The sequence below is a fragment of the Ceratotherium simum genome, chromosome 5 (genome assembly GCF_057802395.1).
Source record: "Ceratotherium simum simum isolate JZ-2026a chromosome 5, ASM5780239v1, whole genome shotgun sequence".
Classification (NCBI taxonomy): Eukaryota; Metazoa; Chordata; class Mammalia; order Perissodactyla; family Rhinocerotidae; genus Ceratotherium; species Ceratotherium simum.
In genome coordinates this window covers 87,029,512-87,043,443 of record NC_141904.1, presented here as the reverse complement: position 1 = coordinate 87,043,443, position 13,932 = coordinate 87,029,512, and the positions used below count along the sequence as shown (strand labels likewise).

Below are 13,932 nucleotides of genomic sequence, written 5' to 3'. Positions count from 1 at the left end.
AGGAAGTGTTTTTGTTTTTTGGACAAAATACAGATCAAGACAACAGGGCCTTACATACGGCCAAGCAGCCTGCACACTGCATAACCCCATGGGGCACCATATATGGACCAAAAGCAGTTGTGCAGTGCACAGAGTGCACAACCAGACCTGGCATCCCTTAGCATAATTCACTGCAAATTCCTGAACCAGGAGTCAGGAAATCTGAGTCCTGGCACTTATTTCTCCACTAAATGCTGAGAGACCTTAGGCAAGTCGTTTTCCCTCTCTCTGCCTCAGTTTCCTCCTCTGTAACAGGACCAAATGTTGTCTGAAGTTTCCTTCCAGCTCTAAACTTCTGTGATTCTACAGAAGCAGGTTCCAATTTCTGAACGGCTGTCATACTAAAGAGGATATGAGCTCTCCCTGGGCTTGAGCGGGTGAGCCAGCACGTGTGGGGTAGGGATGTTAGAGGGAGACAGCTTTTGCCTCAGTCAGCAAGAACTTAATCAGAGTACCTAGCTACAGAGGAGGCAGCTCTGGGAGGTGGTGAGTTCCCTGTGGCTTGAGGAATTCAGGTACAGACTGGGTTAAGAGAGAGACCTGTTAGAGGTGGCGGTTTGACCATGGGCCCTCTGAGGTCCTTTCCAGCATGGAGATCTTAAGGTTTCAAAGCTTGGCTCTATTTTCATTAGCGCTCAGAGGCACTTGCTAGGGCTGCGTCACCACTAACGCAGTGAACTTGTCGGCTCTGCTGCGCTCACCCTCTTAGAGTTTGCACGTCCACATTCTCCAAATTACACTTGGTCCCTCTGGCAGTGTTGGTGTTCACCTTTGCTCCAGCAAACACCCTTTCATCCCAGAAAGAACCGATTTTAGCCTTACCCAGACTTGCGGTCAGGAGAAGATGGAGCCAGGGGACCACGTAAAAAACTCAGAAGAATAAACTACACAAACACTTTGAGCGTCTACACTCTGGCAACAGATAATGCTAACTGCAAAGCATTCTTATCTATTCATGACTGCAGGCCCCCTAGGAATTCCCAGCAGCAAGGCTGTGCAGGCCTGGCGGGTAAGTTACTGCACACGAGGGGAAAGAATCAGGATTTCCTTTACAATCTCCACCATCTTGGCTTTTCAGCAATTCAGACCAGGCGCCCCCAAAGAGTGTAAACGGCTGAGGTGGAACTGCATCACCGTTAAGTTGCATCCACAACGTATAAGGAACAGCAAGATTTGGCAAATATCCACTTGGGATAATCAAGAAGGGCATTCAGTCAGCCTTGGGAAGGTGGGGTCAGAAAATCCCACTGTCATCAATAATTCCAGTGTTTCACTCTCACTTCCAAGCTGCATGAGTCCAAAGAAGAAAAGAAAAGAAAAATCCACTTGGACGAACCTCTTAAAGACTTCTACTCAGAAATTTAGCTCAGGGCACCTTTAGCTCTTTAAGCAATTTAAATAGTCTTTTCTAGTTCCCTTGAATAGAGTGTTCATTTACACAATAAAAAGGTATCAATCTCAATTTAGGGTATTTTCCTGATGGTGAAAGATACTTAGCTTGGCAAGATTCCAGAACCTTCTCTCTTGGTGACCTCCCCACAGGGGAGTAGCAAAGCCATCTACCTAGGAGATGAGAAATGTCTCCCAAACAATGGAAATACAAATGCTCACATTTGTACTGTATCTGGCATTTTAGACAACACTTTGCACATAGATTACTCTGATCTTCTCAAACTCTGCCAGGAGGTAGCATGAATCCCATTTCACAGACACAGTAACTGAGGCTCAGAGAGGTAAAGCCACTCACCCCAAGTCACACAGCTAGAAAGAAATAGAGCTTGAGGCTAAAAAGGCAAGTCCATTCTGCCCCCTACACCTAAGCTTGCCTCTTGGATAGTTACACTCGCCAAACAACAAAGAAAACACAATGTCACAGTACCTTTCTGCTTCCTGCTCTGCACTCTGCTGTTTGCTCTCAAAGGCGTTGAAGCTGCTCATGTCCACGTAGCCATCGTTTTCGTTTGCTGTGGACAGGGCTCTGCTCTGATCTTCAAACAGCTTCGTAAATGTCCCGGCCCTTGCTGGCCTCCGGGGCGGAATCTGGATGTTTTCGTAGTCCGAGTTCATGGCTGGAATGTTCTCGTAGTCCGAAGTGTCGGCGTTGGGAAACGAGATGGACCCTGGCTTGGTCAGGGGCAAGGGCAGAAAGGGGGGCCGGGAGGAGTCTTCAAAGGACTCCACTCTGGACTCTGTCCTGCTGAAGGGGATGCCCTTCCTCTTGCCATCCCTGTAGAAGATGAGGGAGGAGGGTGACTCGGGAGCCCAGAGCTTGCCAGTCCGAGCCTTAAGCTGAGGGGAGCTGCTGAGGCTCCTGTGGTCAATCTCCAGCAGCCTGGAAGGCCCATGGTGGCTGGACTCTGAGGAGGACCTGGAAGACACACCAACATCCACGTGCACTTTGCTCTCGCTCTTCTTCTTAAACGTCAGCGCCAGGAACCGCTTGAAGGAAGATTTCTTCTTCTTGGTGTGCTTGTCTGGGGGCTCGCTCTCGATCAGGAGCGAGGGAGAGCTCTTTGTGATGGGCTTTTTGGTGACACAGGCCAGGTCAAAAGGGGGTGGGATGTCGACCATGGAAGACGGTGTCGAGGTGCCACTGGATAGAAGGCGGTTCCTCTGGGAGAAACTCCCAGAGGAGCCAATCATACACAGCAGAGAAAGGTTGTCATCTTTCCTTTTGATCCTATGGTCATCTAAGCCAGATGCCTCCGGCTCCCGGTACAAGGAGATGGGAATCTCTCGGCCTTCCACGGAGAACGATCGAGGGTATAAAGTGAAGGCTCTGGGCTTTGCTGGCAAGGCCCTGCTGGCTTCCAGTGGCTTCCCCTCCAATGACAGAACCATCTTTCTCACCTCCTTGGCACCTCCAATGCCAACAGCTGATGAGCCAGCTTCTGGTCCAGTTTCTTCCAGGTCAGTTTCTGAAACACAACCAGCCACCTTCCCAGAGTGGGGCCTGGCCCTCGTGATGATGTTCTTTCTGTCGACGGGGACCAGGCCACCCTCAGCATCAGAGTCCATTTCTTCTATCACGCCAGAATCACCCAGGACATCTGATGCAGCCCATGTCTCAGGTCCCCCTCCCTCTGCAGGGTCAGCCCCACACGCCAGGCCAACTCCCATCTCATAGGGGTTGGTGAGCGCATCATCCACAGCATCCTCATCCTCTGGCACGACCGCATCAGGAACAGCGGGGCCCTCCTCAGTGCCACCCTGCAGGGAGCCACACTGGCCACATGAAGTTCCAGCCACAGGGTCCTGCTCCACAGGTCCTCTCGACTGTGCTTCCTGCTCAGACTCTAAGCCTCTTGCTGACTCGGAAAAAGGAGAGTAGCTTTCGCTACAGAAGGAGGTGCTCTCGGTCGGGAAGAACTCGTAGGGACTCGTAGAGAGTGAGGCCACGAAGTCCTCCGTACAGTCACTCTCAAAAGGAATGATCTGGCAGCTCTCCTCAGCAGGTTCATCCTGCACGGGGTCTTCGCTCTCTGGAGGGTCTTCTCCCGCCTCCTGGGTGACTGCTGCCACTTCTTCCTGGTCAGTGTCCTCATTTTGCTCAGGTGGCTCATCCTGATCATTCTGGTCACCACCGCCTGTGGCGTCCTCACACTCCTCAGAGATTTCAGGGCTGTCTGTGGCCATCTCCACCTCCCAGATGCCCGGGGCCAATCCCTCATTCTCCGGTGGATCCTCGCTGGCATCTTCAGTGTCCCCCTCGGCGGGCCTGCTGGCATCTACACGAGCATCTGGCACCCCGGGTTCTGCACTGGCACAGCCTTCCTCGCCATTCTCCTCTGCCTCCCTGGGTGTCCCAGGGGGCCCAGGCTCCTCCTCAGGAGCTGCTGGATCCTCTAAACTGACATGAGTTAGGATGATATCACTCAGAAAGACTGCCTCTCCATCCCGAGGGCCCTTGTCCTCCAGGCTGAACGTGTGTTCCTCCACCAGCTTCCCTTCCTCTTCAATTGTGAACTGCTCCTCCGCCGCTGCGTCACGGGCACAGTCCTCCTCCTCCACGTTCTCAGGAGTGGGGGCTACGCCTTTGTCACCCGCTCCACTCCAAGTCCTCAGCCACTCCCGTCCTCTCTGTGTCACACTCCTCGCCTCCCTCCTGGCAGGCCTCTTCCCCAGTGGCATCCAGAGGCACCATGACTGCATTCTCCACGGGGTCCCCATTCCTGGGTTTGCCCTCTCTCGGTGGAGCCCTGGGGACCACGATGTAATCCTTGTCTGCCTCAGACTCGGAACATTCCAGGTTGGACTGGTGCTCTTCATAAAGCCCCCTGTCTACACAGAGCAGCTTCCCATTGCTGCATTTGTTCAAGCTGTTGATCATGCACATGCTGGCTCTCCACTCGTTGGGGGTGGCCAGCCTGGGCTTAGGGGCAATGGGGAGTTTCGGTCCCCTAGACATGGAGTTGGGACTAGGAAGACTATCAGGCCAGGGTGACGAAGGAAATTTAGGTGCCGTCACTGGCGTGAGGGGACTGGCAGTCTTTGGCTTGGGAGCAACTGGTGGTTTTGGTGAATCTAAAGGATGAAAATAGAGAAAAGGCGACAAAAAGTACAGTTACCTTTATTCCCATTCAGAGTCTCCTGATTACCATTTTTGAGAGAACACTGAAGATGCTTTCCCAACCCACAGGAACACAATCTACTACATTCTGTCTTAAGTTGCCCTCCACCATCATCTTTAAAATCCTTTGACCTTCCACTAAAGATTCATTCTGTAAACAAAGTGAACAGACTTTTGTTCTATACACAGTCCAGCTAACAAAACCCAAGTGACTGACATCTTGTACGCCTCAGATACGGGTGTCCAATCATTGCACTCCTCCATTCAACAACGACAGAGTAAATGCTTTCCACGTGCCAGGTACTCACGAGACGATGCTGACCTCCACAGTCGCCATCCCAGCTATCCTCATGCAGCTTACCTTCATTCTACAGTTAATTCATTGGATCCCTACTATCCACATGCACAGCACTGTAGACGGTAGGGCCTTCCAGGGTCAAGAAGAGAAGAATACCTCTGCTGAGCACTCACAGTTGAGTTAGGGAGACCAGACTAACAGAGCAACTGGAGGAGAGCACTGCAGACCCCTGGAATATTATGACTGAATAGCCATCATCTTATTCCCTCAAGAATGATACACCAAAGGTGTGTGACAGAGACATATGATTCTTCTGAGGGTCCCCTCTGAGTTCCACATGCGTCAAGACTGGTGTCCAGCTAACTGCCCTGCATCCAAATTTCACAGGCGTCCAAATCTCACGGGAGAAATTATATAGTATTTTTCAACATGGATATTTGAAAAATGTCTCTTCCCTTGTGGACGCTGAGGATCTACTAACCATGGCAGAATAAAAGATGTGGTACACGGGGCCGGCCCAGTGGCACAGAGGTTAAGTTCATGCACTCTGCTTCGGCAGCTGGGGGTTTGCTGGTTCAGATCCCGGGCATGGACCTACGCACCGCTTATCCAGCCATGCTGAGGCTGCATCCCACATACAGCAACTAGAAGGATGTACAACTATGACATACAACTATCTACTGGGACTTTGGGGAGGAAAAGGGAAAAAAGGATGCAGATAGGCAACAGATGCTGGCTCAGGGCCAAGTTTCCTCAAAAAAAAAAGATGTGGTACAAACCACACATGCAACAGGAGTTAGAGAAGCGAGAGTTGCCACGGCTGGAGAAGACCTCCTGGAGAAGGTGAACTTGCAGCTAAATTTTGCAGGATGGGAGGGACCTGGACAAGTGGAAGGCTCAAGGGAGTAGCTGCCCACTCCAAGCTCAGCATCTCTCCTGCCCCAAGCCAGCCCTCGCTTCCACACCACCTTCCTGTGTTTCCAAGCCCCCAGCCACACTGCAGGCAGCATGAGGAATGCAGAGTCCCAGGACTGCAACTCCATCCTGACGTCTCTGCTTCAAAAGCAGTGCCCGGCTCCCCAGTGCCCACAGATTAGGATGTACAGTCTCCTCTTCAGCCCAGTCTCATCTCCCAGTCCTACCCTACGAACGGTGGGTTTCACACAGCGCAGCCTCAGAAGGCCAGCCTGGCTTGTGACAGAAGGAAGATGGAGCAGAGGTCCTGGAGGTCTGTCAGCAAACTCCTCTCCTGCCCACGCATCTGACTCCCAGTTAAATCCTCACAGCATCCAACCCTAGTTGTCTGACAGAAATATGTGAGCCACATTTATCATTACATATGTAATTTTAAATTTTCTCCTAGCCACATTAAAAAGCAAAAAGGAAACAGGTATAATTAATTTTAATGATACATTCTTTCAACTCTGTATATCCCCAATATTATCTTTTCGTATATCAGCATGTAATGAATGAATTATGTTTGGACCAACATGTAATCAACATACAAAATTCACTAGTGAGACATTGGACATTCTTTTTTGTACTAAGTCCTCAAAATCTAATGTATATTTTACACTTACAGCACATCACAAGTCAGAGTAGCCACATTTCAAGTGCTCAGGAGCCACATGTGGGTGGTGGCTAAAGGACTGGCCAGCACAGCTCTAACTGATTTTACCCATCTCCACGGGACTGGCCCAATGGCACCTCAATTTCAATATGTCTGAAGCTAAAGCCAATATCATCTCCCCTAAACTGGCAGAACTATGTAAAATTCAGCTGGGGAAGCCCCAAAGGAAATAATAATATAGCAATAGTATAGGAATAGCAATAATATAGGGTTATAAAGGCCATGTACTCTGTCCCCGAAAGGGCTTGATTTCAGAGCCTCTTTCCTTGTACTCTGCACATAAATCTAATGAACTTAGCTGTCTGGTTGCCCAGTGCACAGCTATTCAGAAGGGGCCGAGGGGAGGCAGTGAGAGCGGGAACACTGCCAGTTCTAAGATGTGGAAGCCGACGGCACAAACCGGCGAGAAGATGCACAGCTGCCAAGATTCTAAAGGCTAAAGCACTCACTGTATCAACCCTCAACCCACACCCACACTCATCTGCATCCACACCAGGCCGGCCACTGACATCTAGATGATAACCTGGAGGCTTCAAGAGAGAATAAGTGACTTCCCAACTCCTTGTTTCCATAAGCAATCAAATACGTCCTAGTTTAGAAAAGTATCTGTCCAAATCAGTCAACTGCAAAACAAACAAACACACACCCCACAAATATTTGGAGCTTAAACAGCTAATCTTCAGCTACCTGTCAGTGTGGAGTAGAAGAGTGAGCCTTGCTGATCTGGGTTCAAATCCTGACTTTGCCACTTAAAATCTATGAAACGGAGCTTCAGATTCCTCATCTGTAAAATGGGACAACAGTAACACCTACTCTCAAGAGGTTATGAAGATTAAAAGATATATAATACATTTAAAGTGCTTAGTAGCAGGCCTTCACATAGGAGTACTCAATAAACAGTAGCTGTTATTGTTCTAATAAAATCAGGCTTTGCCTACCGGACATCTTCCCCTGGTATGAGTCTTGCTCTACACTGACCTATTAGGTAATAGTAGCCTCAAGCTTTCAGTATCAGGTGTCAGGCATTGGCAGGAAAATTCTTCTTTGGGGGTGGGGACTCTCATTTCTCATCCTTAACAGGTGGTATTTCGCATGGGTGCCATGAGACCTGACAGAGGGACAGGAGCGCCATGAAAAATGACCGTCACCTTGGCTGCATCGCCCCCAGCCCCACACCCTCCTTCATCCAATCAAGCTATCGATCTGTGGGGGCTGTCTCGGCAAAGGTTCCCGTGGGCATCTGAGGTATGATCCTGCAAGAAAATGCCTTCCCCACAGAAGCCCCTAGGAAAGATAATCAGCGTCCACACCCTGCTTCCAGCTCTGAAGCTGCATCCCCTCTGACAACAAAGGATGCCAGAATCAGAAAGGCCTTGTCTGACCCCTCATTGAAAGATGAGGAAACTGAGGCACAGAGAGGGCAGGTGACTGGCATGGGGCTACTCAGCATGTCTGGAGCAGGGCCCAGGTAGAATGTGGATTTCCTGCTTCCTGGTCCAGTCACGTGAACCTCTGCCTTCACCCTTTTGCCACTGAGCATTTCTTCTACAGTGGAGACTCAGGGCTCCCAGCTTCTGGTGAGGCAGAGAAGGGTAAAATGCAGGAAAGCTGAGGCCAGAGAGACCAGGACAGCTAGGTGAGAAACTTACGTAAGGCTGAGTCCAGCCTGACCTGACCACAAGGTGAATGATTGGCTTTCATTTGCTCTCATCCAACCTCCTTTAATCCAAGTCCATTAAAGAGAGATTTATTGAGCACCTACTATGTGCCAGGCACTCATCTAGATTCTTTGGATACATCAATAAACAAAACCAAGACCCCGTCCCTCGTGGACCCTACATTCTAGTGGTGGGAGATAAGCAATAAGAAGAGTAAGTACATTACATACTATACGTTAGATGATCATAAGTCCATGGAACAAGACTGGAGTTGGGTGTTTTTGCAATTTTGCATAGAGTCACCAGGACAGGCCTCACTGAGAGGACATTAGAGCAAAGACTTGAAAGAGGTGAGGGAGCCAGGACTCACTTGGCGTGTTCAAGGAGGCCAGAGTGGCTGGAAGGGAGGGAGGGAGCGACGGAGCGGGGAAGCAGGCGATGACGTCAGAGGGGTCACGGGGAGGTTGTAGATCATGCAGGGCCTTGAGCAGCAGAAGGACATACATGCTCTGGCTAATGTGCTGAAATAAACAGAAGTGGTGAGGATTAAACAGAAGTGCTGAGGATGGAATAGAAGCATTGAGGATGGAACAGGAGCACTGAGGATGGAACAGGGGCACTGAGGATGGAACAGAATCACTGAGGATGGAACAGAGGCACTGAGGATGGAACAGGAGCACTGAGGATGGAACAGAGGCACTGAGGATAGAACAAAAGAGTATACAATGGAACAGAAGCACTGAGGATGGAACAGAAACTGTGAGGATGGAGTAGAAGTGGTGAGGATGAAGCAGGGAGACCAGTGAGGAGGCTCTTGCAATAATCCAGGCAACAGATGATGGAGGCTTGGACCAGGCGGGAGCAGTGAAAGTGTAAAAAGGAGTCAGATTCCGAACACGAGGGTAGAGCCGGCAGGATGTGCTGACAGAGTGGCTATGGGGTGAGAGAGAGAAGTCAAGGACAACACCACAGTTGCGAGTAGGAGCAGCTGGAAAGTGAAGTGGCACCAACTGAACGGGGGAAGGCTGTGGGTGCTGGGGAGGGAAAACCAGAATCTCACTTTGCACGTGCTGAATCTGAGTTACCTCTCACACACCTGGGTGGAGATGCGGAGTGGGCCCTGGGATATACCCGTCTGGGTTCCCAGGAGAGGGCTGGCTGGAGGCATCCATCCCAGAGATGGAATTTAAGGCATAAGCCTGGTGAGATCACCAAGTGAATGAGTGTGGACAGAGAAAACAGCAGGGCCAAGGTTACGAGAAGGAGCCAGCAAAAAAGACTGAGGAGGGAAGGCAGAAAATGAAGGGAGTGTGAGAGCCTCCAGCTCTGCTCCCTTCCTGCCTCCCTCACAAAAAGAAATGGGATAGAGCCCTTGCCCTCAGTACAAGGTTATTTGGGTCTCAGACCAATTCTGCCTAGTGAAGACCCAGGAAAGAGGGAGCAACGGGGTGCATGTTGACGGACAGGGAAGATTTTCATAATCAAAAAAGAGGTTGCAGGGGGCGGCCTGGTGGCATAGCAGTTAAGTGCATGCACTCTACTTCGGTGGCCCGGGGGTTCATAGGTTCAGATCCCGGGGCGACACACCGCTTTTCAAGCCATGCTGCAGCAGGCGTCCCACATATAAAGTAGAGAAAGATGGGAACGGATGTTAGCCCAGGGCAAATCTTCCTCAGCAAAAAGAAGGGGATTGGCATTGGATGTTAGCTCAGGGCTAATCTTCCTCACAAAAAAAAAAGAGGTTGGGTATTCCAGGCAGAGGGAACAGACCGTGCAGAGGCCCAGAGGCATTTAGATGTGAGCCCTTTGGGAGTGTGACCAAGAGTCCAGTTTGGCTGAGCTTTAGAGTATGGCAGGGATGGAGGACTACAGGATAAATCAGAGCTGGGATTTCCTCCTCTGGATTAAGCTTAACTTTCTGACGGTCCAGAACCCAGCATGGATGGAGCTGGCAGACCCTCTGCTGCTTCCAGATTCCTTCTGGCTGCTGCATGAACCTTCTCTCTTCCTGTTATCACAGAGCCTGGGAGTCACACCCTCCCCACCCTGAGTTACTAACACCCAGGACCTCATGGCAATTTGCTGTGCCTGAGGATGACTCGAATGCAGAACACCGTTCCAGCCAAGATGCCAAGAGTCAACTGGGGGGTGGGGAAACCACAGTGACAGGAGGAAGAGATTTTTAACAGCTTCTGGTGATAGAAATCATCCCCAGCCAGCCCCCTGGTACCAATTTATATTTTCTCTCTCTATTTTAACTAAATATCTCTCACTCACAGATTCATGCTGCTGCTCCCTCGTCAGCTATGTAGAGGTTAAATTAGAAGGGGTATTGGAAGGAGCACTGGATTGGGAGTCAGGAACTCTGATCTCCACTCCTGGCTCTGCTACTAACTGGAGGTGTGACCTTGGGCAAGTCCCTTCCCCTCTCTGAGCCTGTTTCCCCACCTGTAGAGTGAGGGGACTGCACCAAACAGTCAGAAAGTGCCTTCTGCTCTGGCCGACTACAGTCTACTAAACTCACGGCTCGTGTTATGATGTCCCCTGCTATCCCCATCTCGTCCCGAGTCTGTTTCAACTGCAAGTCACTATACTCCCCCTGGAACTCTCATAACCATATGTTCCAAGAGTAACTCTCTTCCAGTTTCACCTTCCTGTTGCATCTTAATTTCACTTTCACGCCTGGGTGCCTGCTGGAATGTCCAAGCCAAGCCTGATGATTTCTAATTAGGCGGCTGTTAAGCTAGTCTAGTGACCCACGACAGGCCAGTTACTGGGAAGACAGCCTGGGACAGAGTGGGACGAGCATGGGCCAGGCTCAGACAGACCTGGGCTCCAATCCCAGCTCTGCCACACATCAGCTACGTGATCTTGGGCATGCCACTTTGCCTCTCTGGTGATCTTGGGCATGCCACTTTGCCTCTCTGGGCCTCAGTTTCTTGCTTGGTGAAATGGAAGAAATACCCCCTTTCTTCATAAGGCTGATGAGAAGTTCAAGGGAAACAGACATCATAAGACACTTAAGTCAATGGGCAAACACTTCCTGTGTACCTGCTATGTGTCAGGCACTGGATAAAAAAGCAGGCTCTCAGGCTAACAGTCTGTGTTTCAATCCTGTCTTGGCTTCTCAGTAAGCCAGTGACCATAAAATCCCTGCAGCTCAGTTTTTCCACCTATAAAATGGGAACAGCAAGAGTACTCACCTCATGAGGTTACTGTGAAAAGTGAATTGATACAAGTAAAACACTGAAAAGCAGTACCTGGTTCATAGTAAGTAAGTACCCAATAAATATTAGCTCATATTTACTGGTCACTTATAATGTGACAGACACTGCTCCAAGCACCTTACAAGCTTTATGTAATCATGGGAACCCAAGGAAAAAGATCTTACGATGCTCATCTTTCAGATGAAGAAACTGAGGCACAGAGGGGTTAAGTAACCCACTCAAGGTCACATAACTATGTGCTGGTTCTGAGATTCAGTCCCAAGGAGTCTCTGAACTACCGTGACACATGATCAGGACGTTCAGAGCATGGCACACAGACGTCATTCTGTGAAGTTTCCATCACCGCCATCACCTGAGGGAGTAACCAGGTTCATGCTGGAGGTGAATTACAGGATGGCTGAGCCCAAGAGTGGCAACTGCCAAGACGTCCTGGGACCAAACTGTCTCTAGGTTTATGCCGGCTCACTCCATACCCCAGATCCAAACAGAAGGGAGGGCCTGCCCAAGCCTCATGCAGGGAAACGTGGGAAAACTGGAAGCGCTCTCACCATTGTCTGAAAGCGCGTTTTATTAGGAGTCCGGGAAAAAGCTAGCCTGACTCTGTCCGGGCTGTGCCAGAACAGGCAGGAGGCGACCTCCTTCCTCCAGGAGCAGCTGGTGGGCACCAGGACCCTGCCCCAGCCTTTTCCACTCCCACAAAGTGGCACCCCTGCTCCACCCCGCCCCCCCATTTTGTGACCCACACTCGCTCACTGGCCAGGTGTCCACAGGCCCAGCAACAACAGGGCCTGGACGCAGGGAGGTGGCTGCCACGCTTCCAAGTCCCTGAGTGTCTCCCTTGTCAGATTAGTCCAGCCAAACGTCTCCCGTCTGCACCTCACTCCTAAGACAATGACTTTTTTCATTAAAAAGATTTACAAAAGAAAAAAACCCACAACACACACACACACACACACACACACACACACACACGGCAGCAGGATATGGTTCTAAGAAACAAAATGGTGGCTTCCTGTTTCTTTAGGGATGTGTGTTTTGGAGTATGTGTGTTTGGAGTATTTCGACAAGGGTGTTGGTCGGGGACAGGGCTGCCTTCTACTAAATTCTAAGAGAAGAGGAAAGAGTGACGATTGCTCCTTGGCAGGCAAACGAAGTCAGCTGGCATTGCTGCCTTGCAAACTCGCCTCTTTGAGGGAACTTTCTGCGCTTCCCGTGGATGGAGTCAGGAATCCCGAGAACTGGGTTCCAGGCACCGCCCATCTCTGAGACTCAGTTACTCAATCTGTTAAATGGCACCCCTCTGGAGGAATCGCTAATATATACTGTCAAACGCATCCTGGGTTTCCGGAATCCCTGAACTGGCCGTGGGCTTCACAGGGCAGAGACGCGAGATGGGAGGGAACGCCTGCAGGCAGCTCAGCCTCGGCGAGGACCGTCCCCTGGACGTTCGGTCCCCTGTGGGAGACACAACGAGGACCCCGGGCCAGCGCGCTGCGCGGGAGGGGGGCGCTGCGGGGGGTGGGGGTAATTTAGACCTTTTAATGCTCATCTGGAGACTGAGCTCCAAGTCTCGGGGTCTAGGAAAGAGAAGGAAACAGGAATTCCCTTAAGGGTGCGCCGCCGGGTACTGAGGGACCAGGAACAGCGCCTGGGTGGGGAAGGGCTCCGGACGGATCCCGTGGGCCAGGAGGGGCCAGCGAGGGCCTGGCGGGGACCCCGAGGAGCAGGAGTGAGGATTTAGGGGTACGACCAAGACGCCTTTGCGAAGAGCGAGTCTTTCTCGGCTGCGAGGGGACCCTCACTCTGGCGTCCGCGGCGGGAGTGGGACAGGGCGGACGTGGCCGGGTGCGGCCTCGCCGAGCCCGGCGGGGCGTCCCTGAGGCGGGCGTCCGGGACAGGGGCCCCGGTGATTCTCAGCCTCCCCGGCGAGGGGACTCCGGACTCGCCCGCAGCTCGGCCGAGGCGGAGCAGAGCGGGAGGGTCGAGGAACCTCGGCCGCTCGCTGCCGGCGCCCCGCGGGCCCCGACTGGGAGCGCGTCCCTCCACGCCCGAGGGCGCGCGGAGCCTCCTACCTGCTCTGTTCATCTTCCAGCGCGCGGAGCCCGGCCGCCCGTCGGTCCGCGCGTGCGTCCGTCGGTCCGAGCGCGAGTCCGCGCCGCCTCACTCCATGGCCGCGCCGCGGGGCCCGCACCTTCCGCGCCCGCCCCGCCCCCCGGCGCGCGCCGGCCTCCGCGCGGCGCGCAGGGCAAGTGGGGGCGCAGGGCGGGAGGATCGCGGCTGGGCGGGGCCGGGAGGGGCGGGGAGGGCGCGGGCGCGGGGCGCGGGGGCGGCGGCCGGGGCAGCGGCAGCGCCGAGTTCACCCGGGATTGGGCGCGGAGCGCGGGGCGAGCAGGGCGCGGGGCTCCGGGGCGGGGCGGGGGGGGGGGGGCGTGGCGGCCGGGGCCGCGCGCGGCGTCGTGTCGGCTCCGGGCTCCGCACCCGGCGCGCTGCGCTCTGGGCGCCGCGTCTCC

The 13,932-nt window shown here is 52.5% G+C and overlaps 1 protein-coding gene across 1 annotated transcript in view; it reads right to left on the bottom strand.

Annotated features, from left to right (window-relative positions):
- The window catches only part of FGD5 (FYVE, RhoGEF and PH domain containing 5), a 117,714-nt gene extending 104,078 nt beyond the window's left edge, over positions 1-13,636 (bottom strand). Inside the window, 3 exon segments of the mRNA XM_004442430.3 lie at positions 1,919-4,090; positions 4,092-4,563; positions 13,495-13,636. Of these exon segments, the coding sequence (XP_004442487.3) occupies positions 1,919-4,090; positions 4,092-4,563; positions 13,495-13,507 (2,657 nt within the window). The 5' untranslated portion in view covers positions 13,508-13,636.
- Between the last annotated feature and the right edge of the window lie 296 nt (positions 13,637-13,932).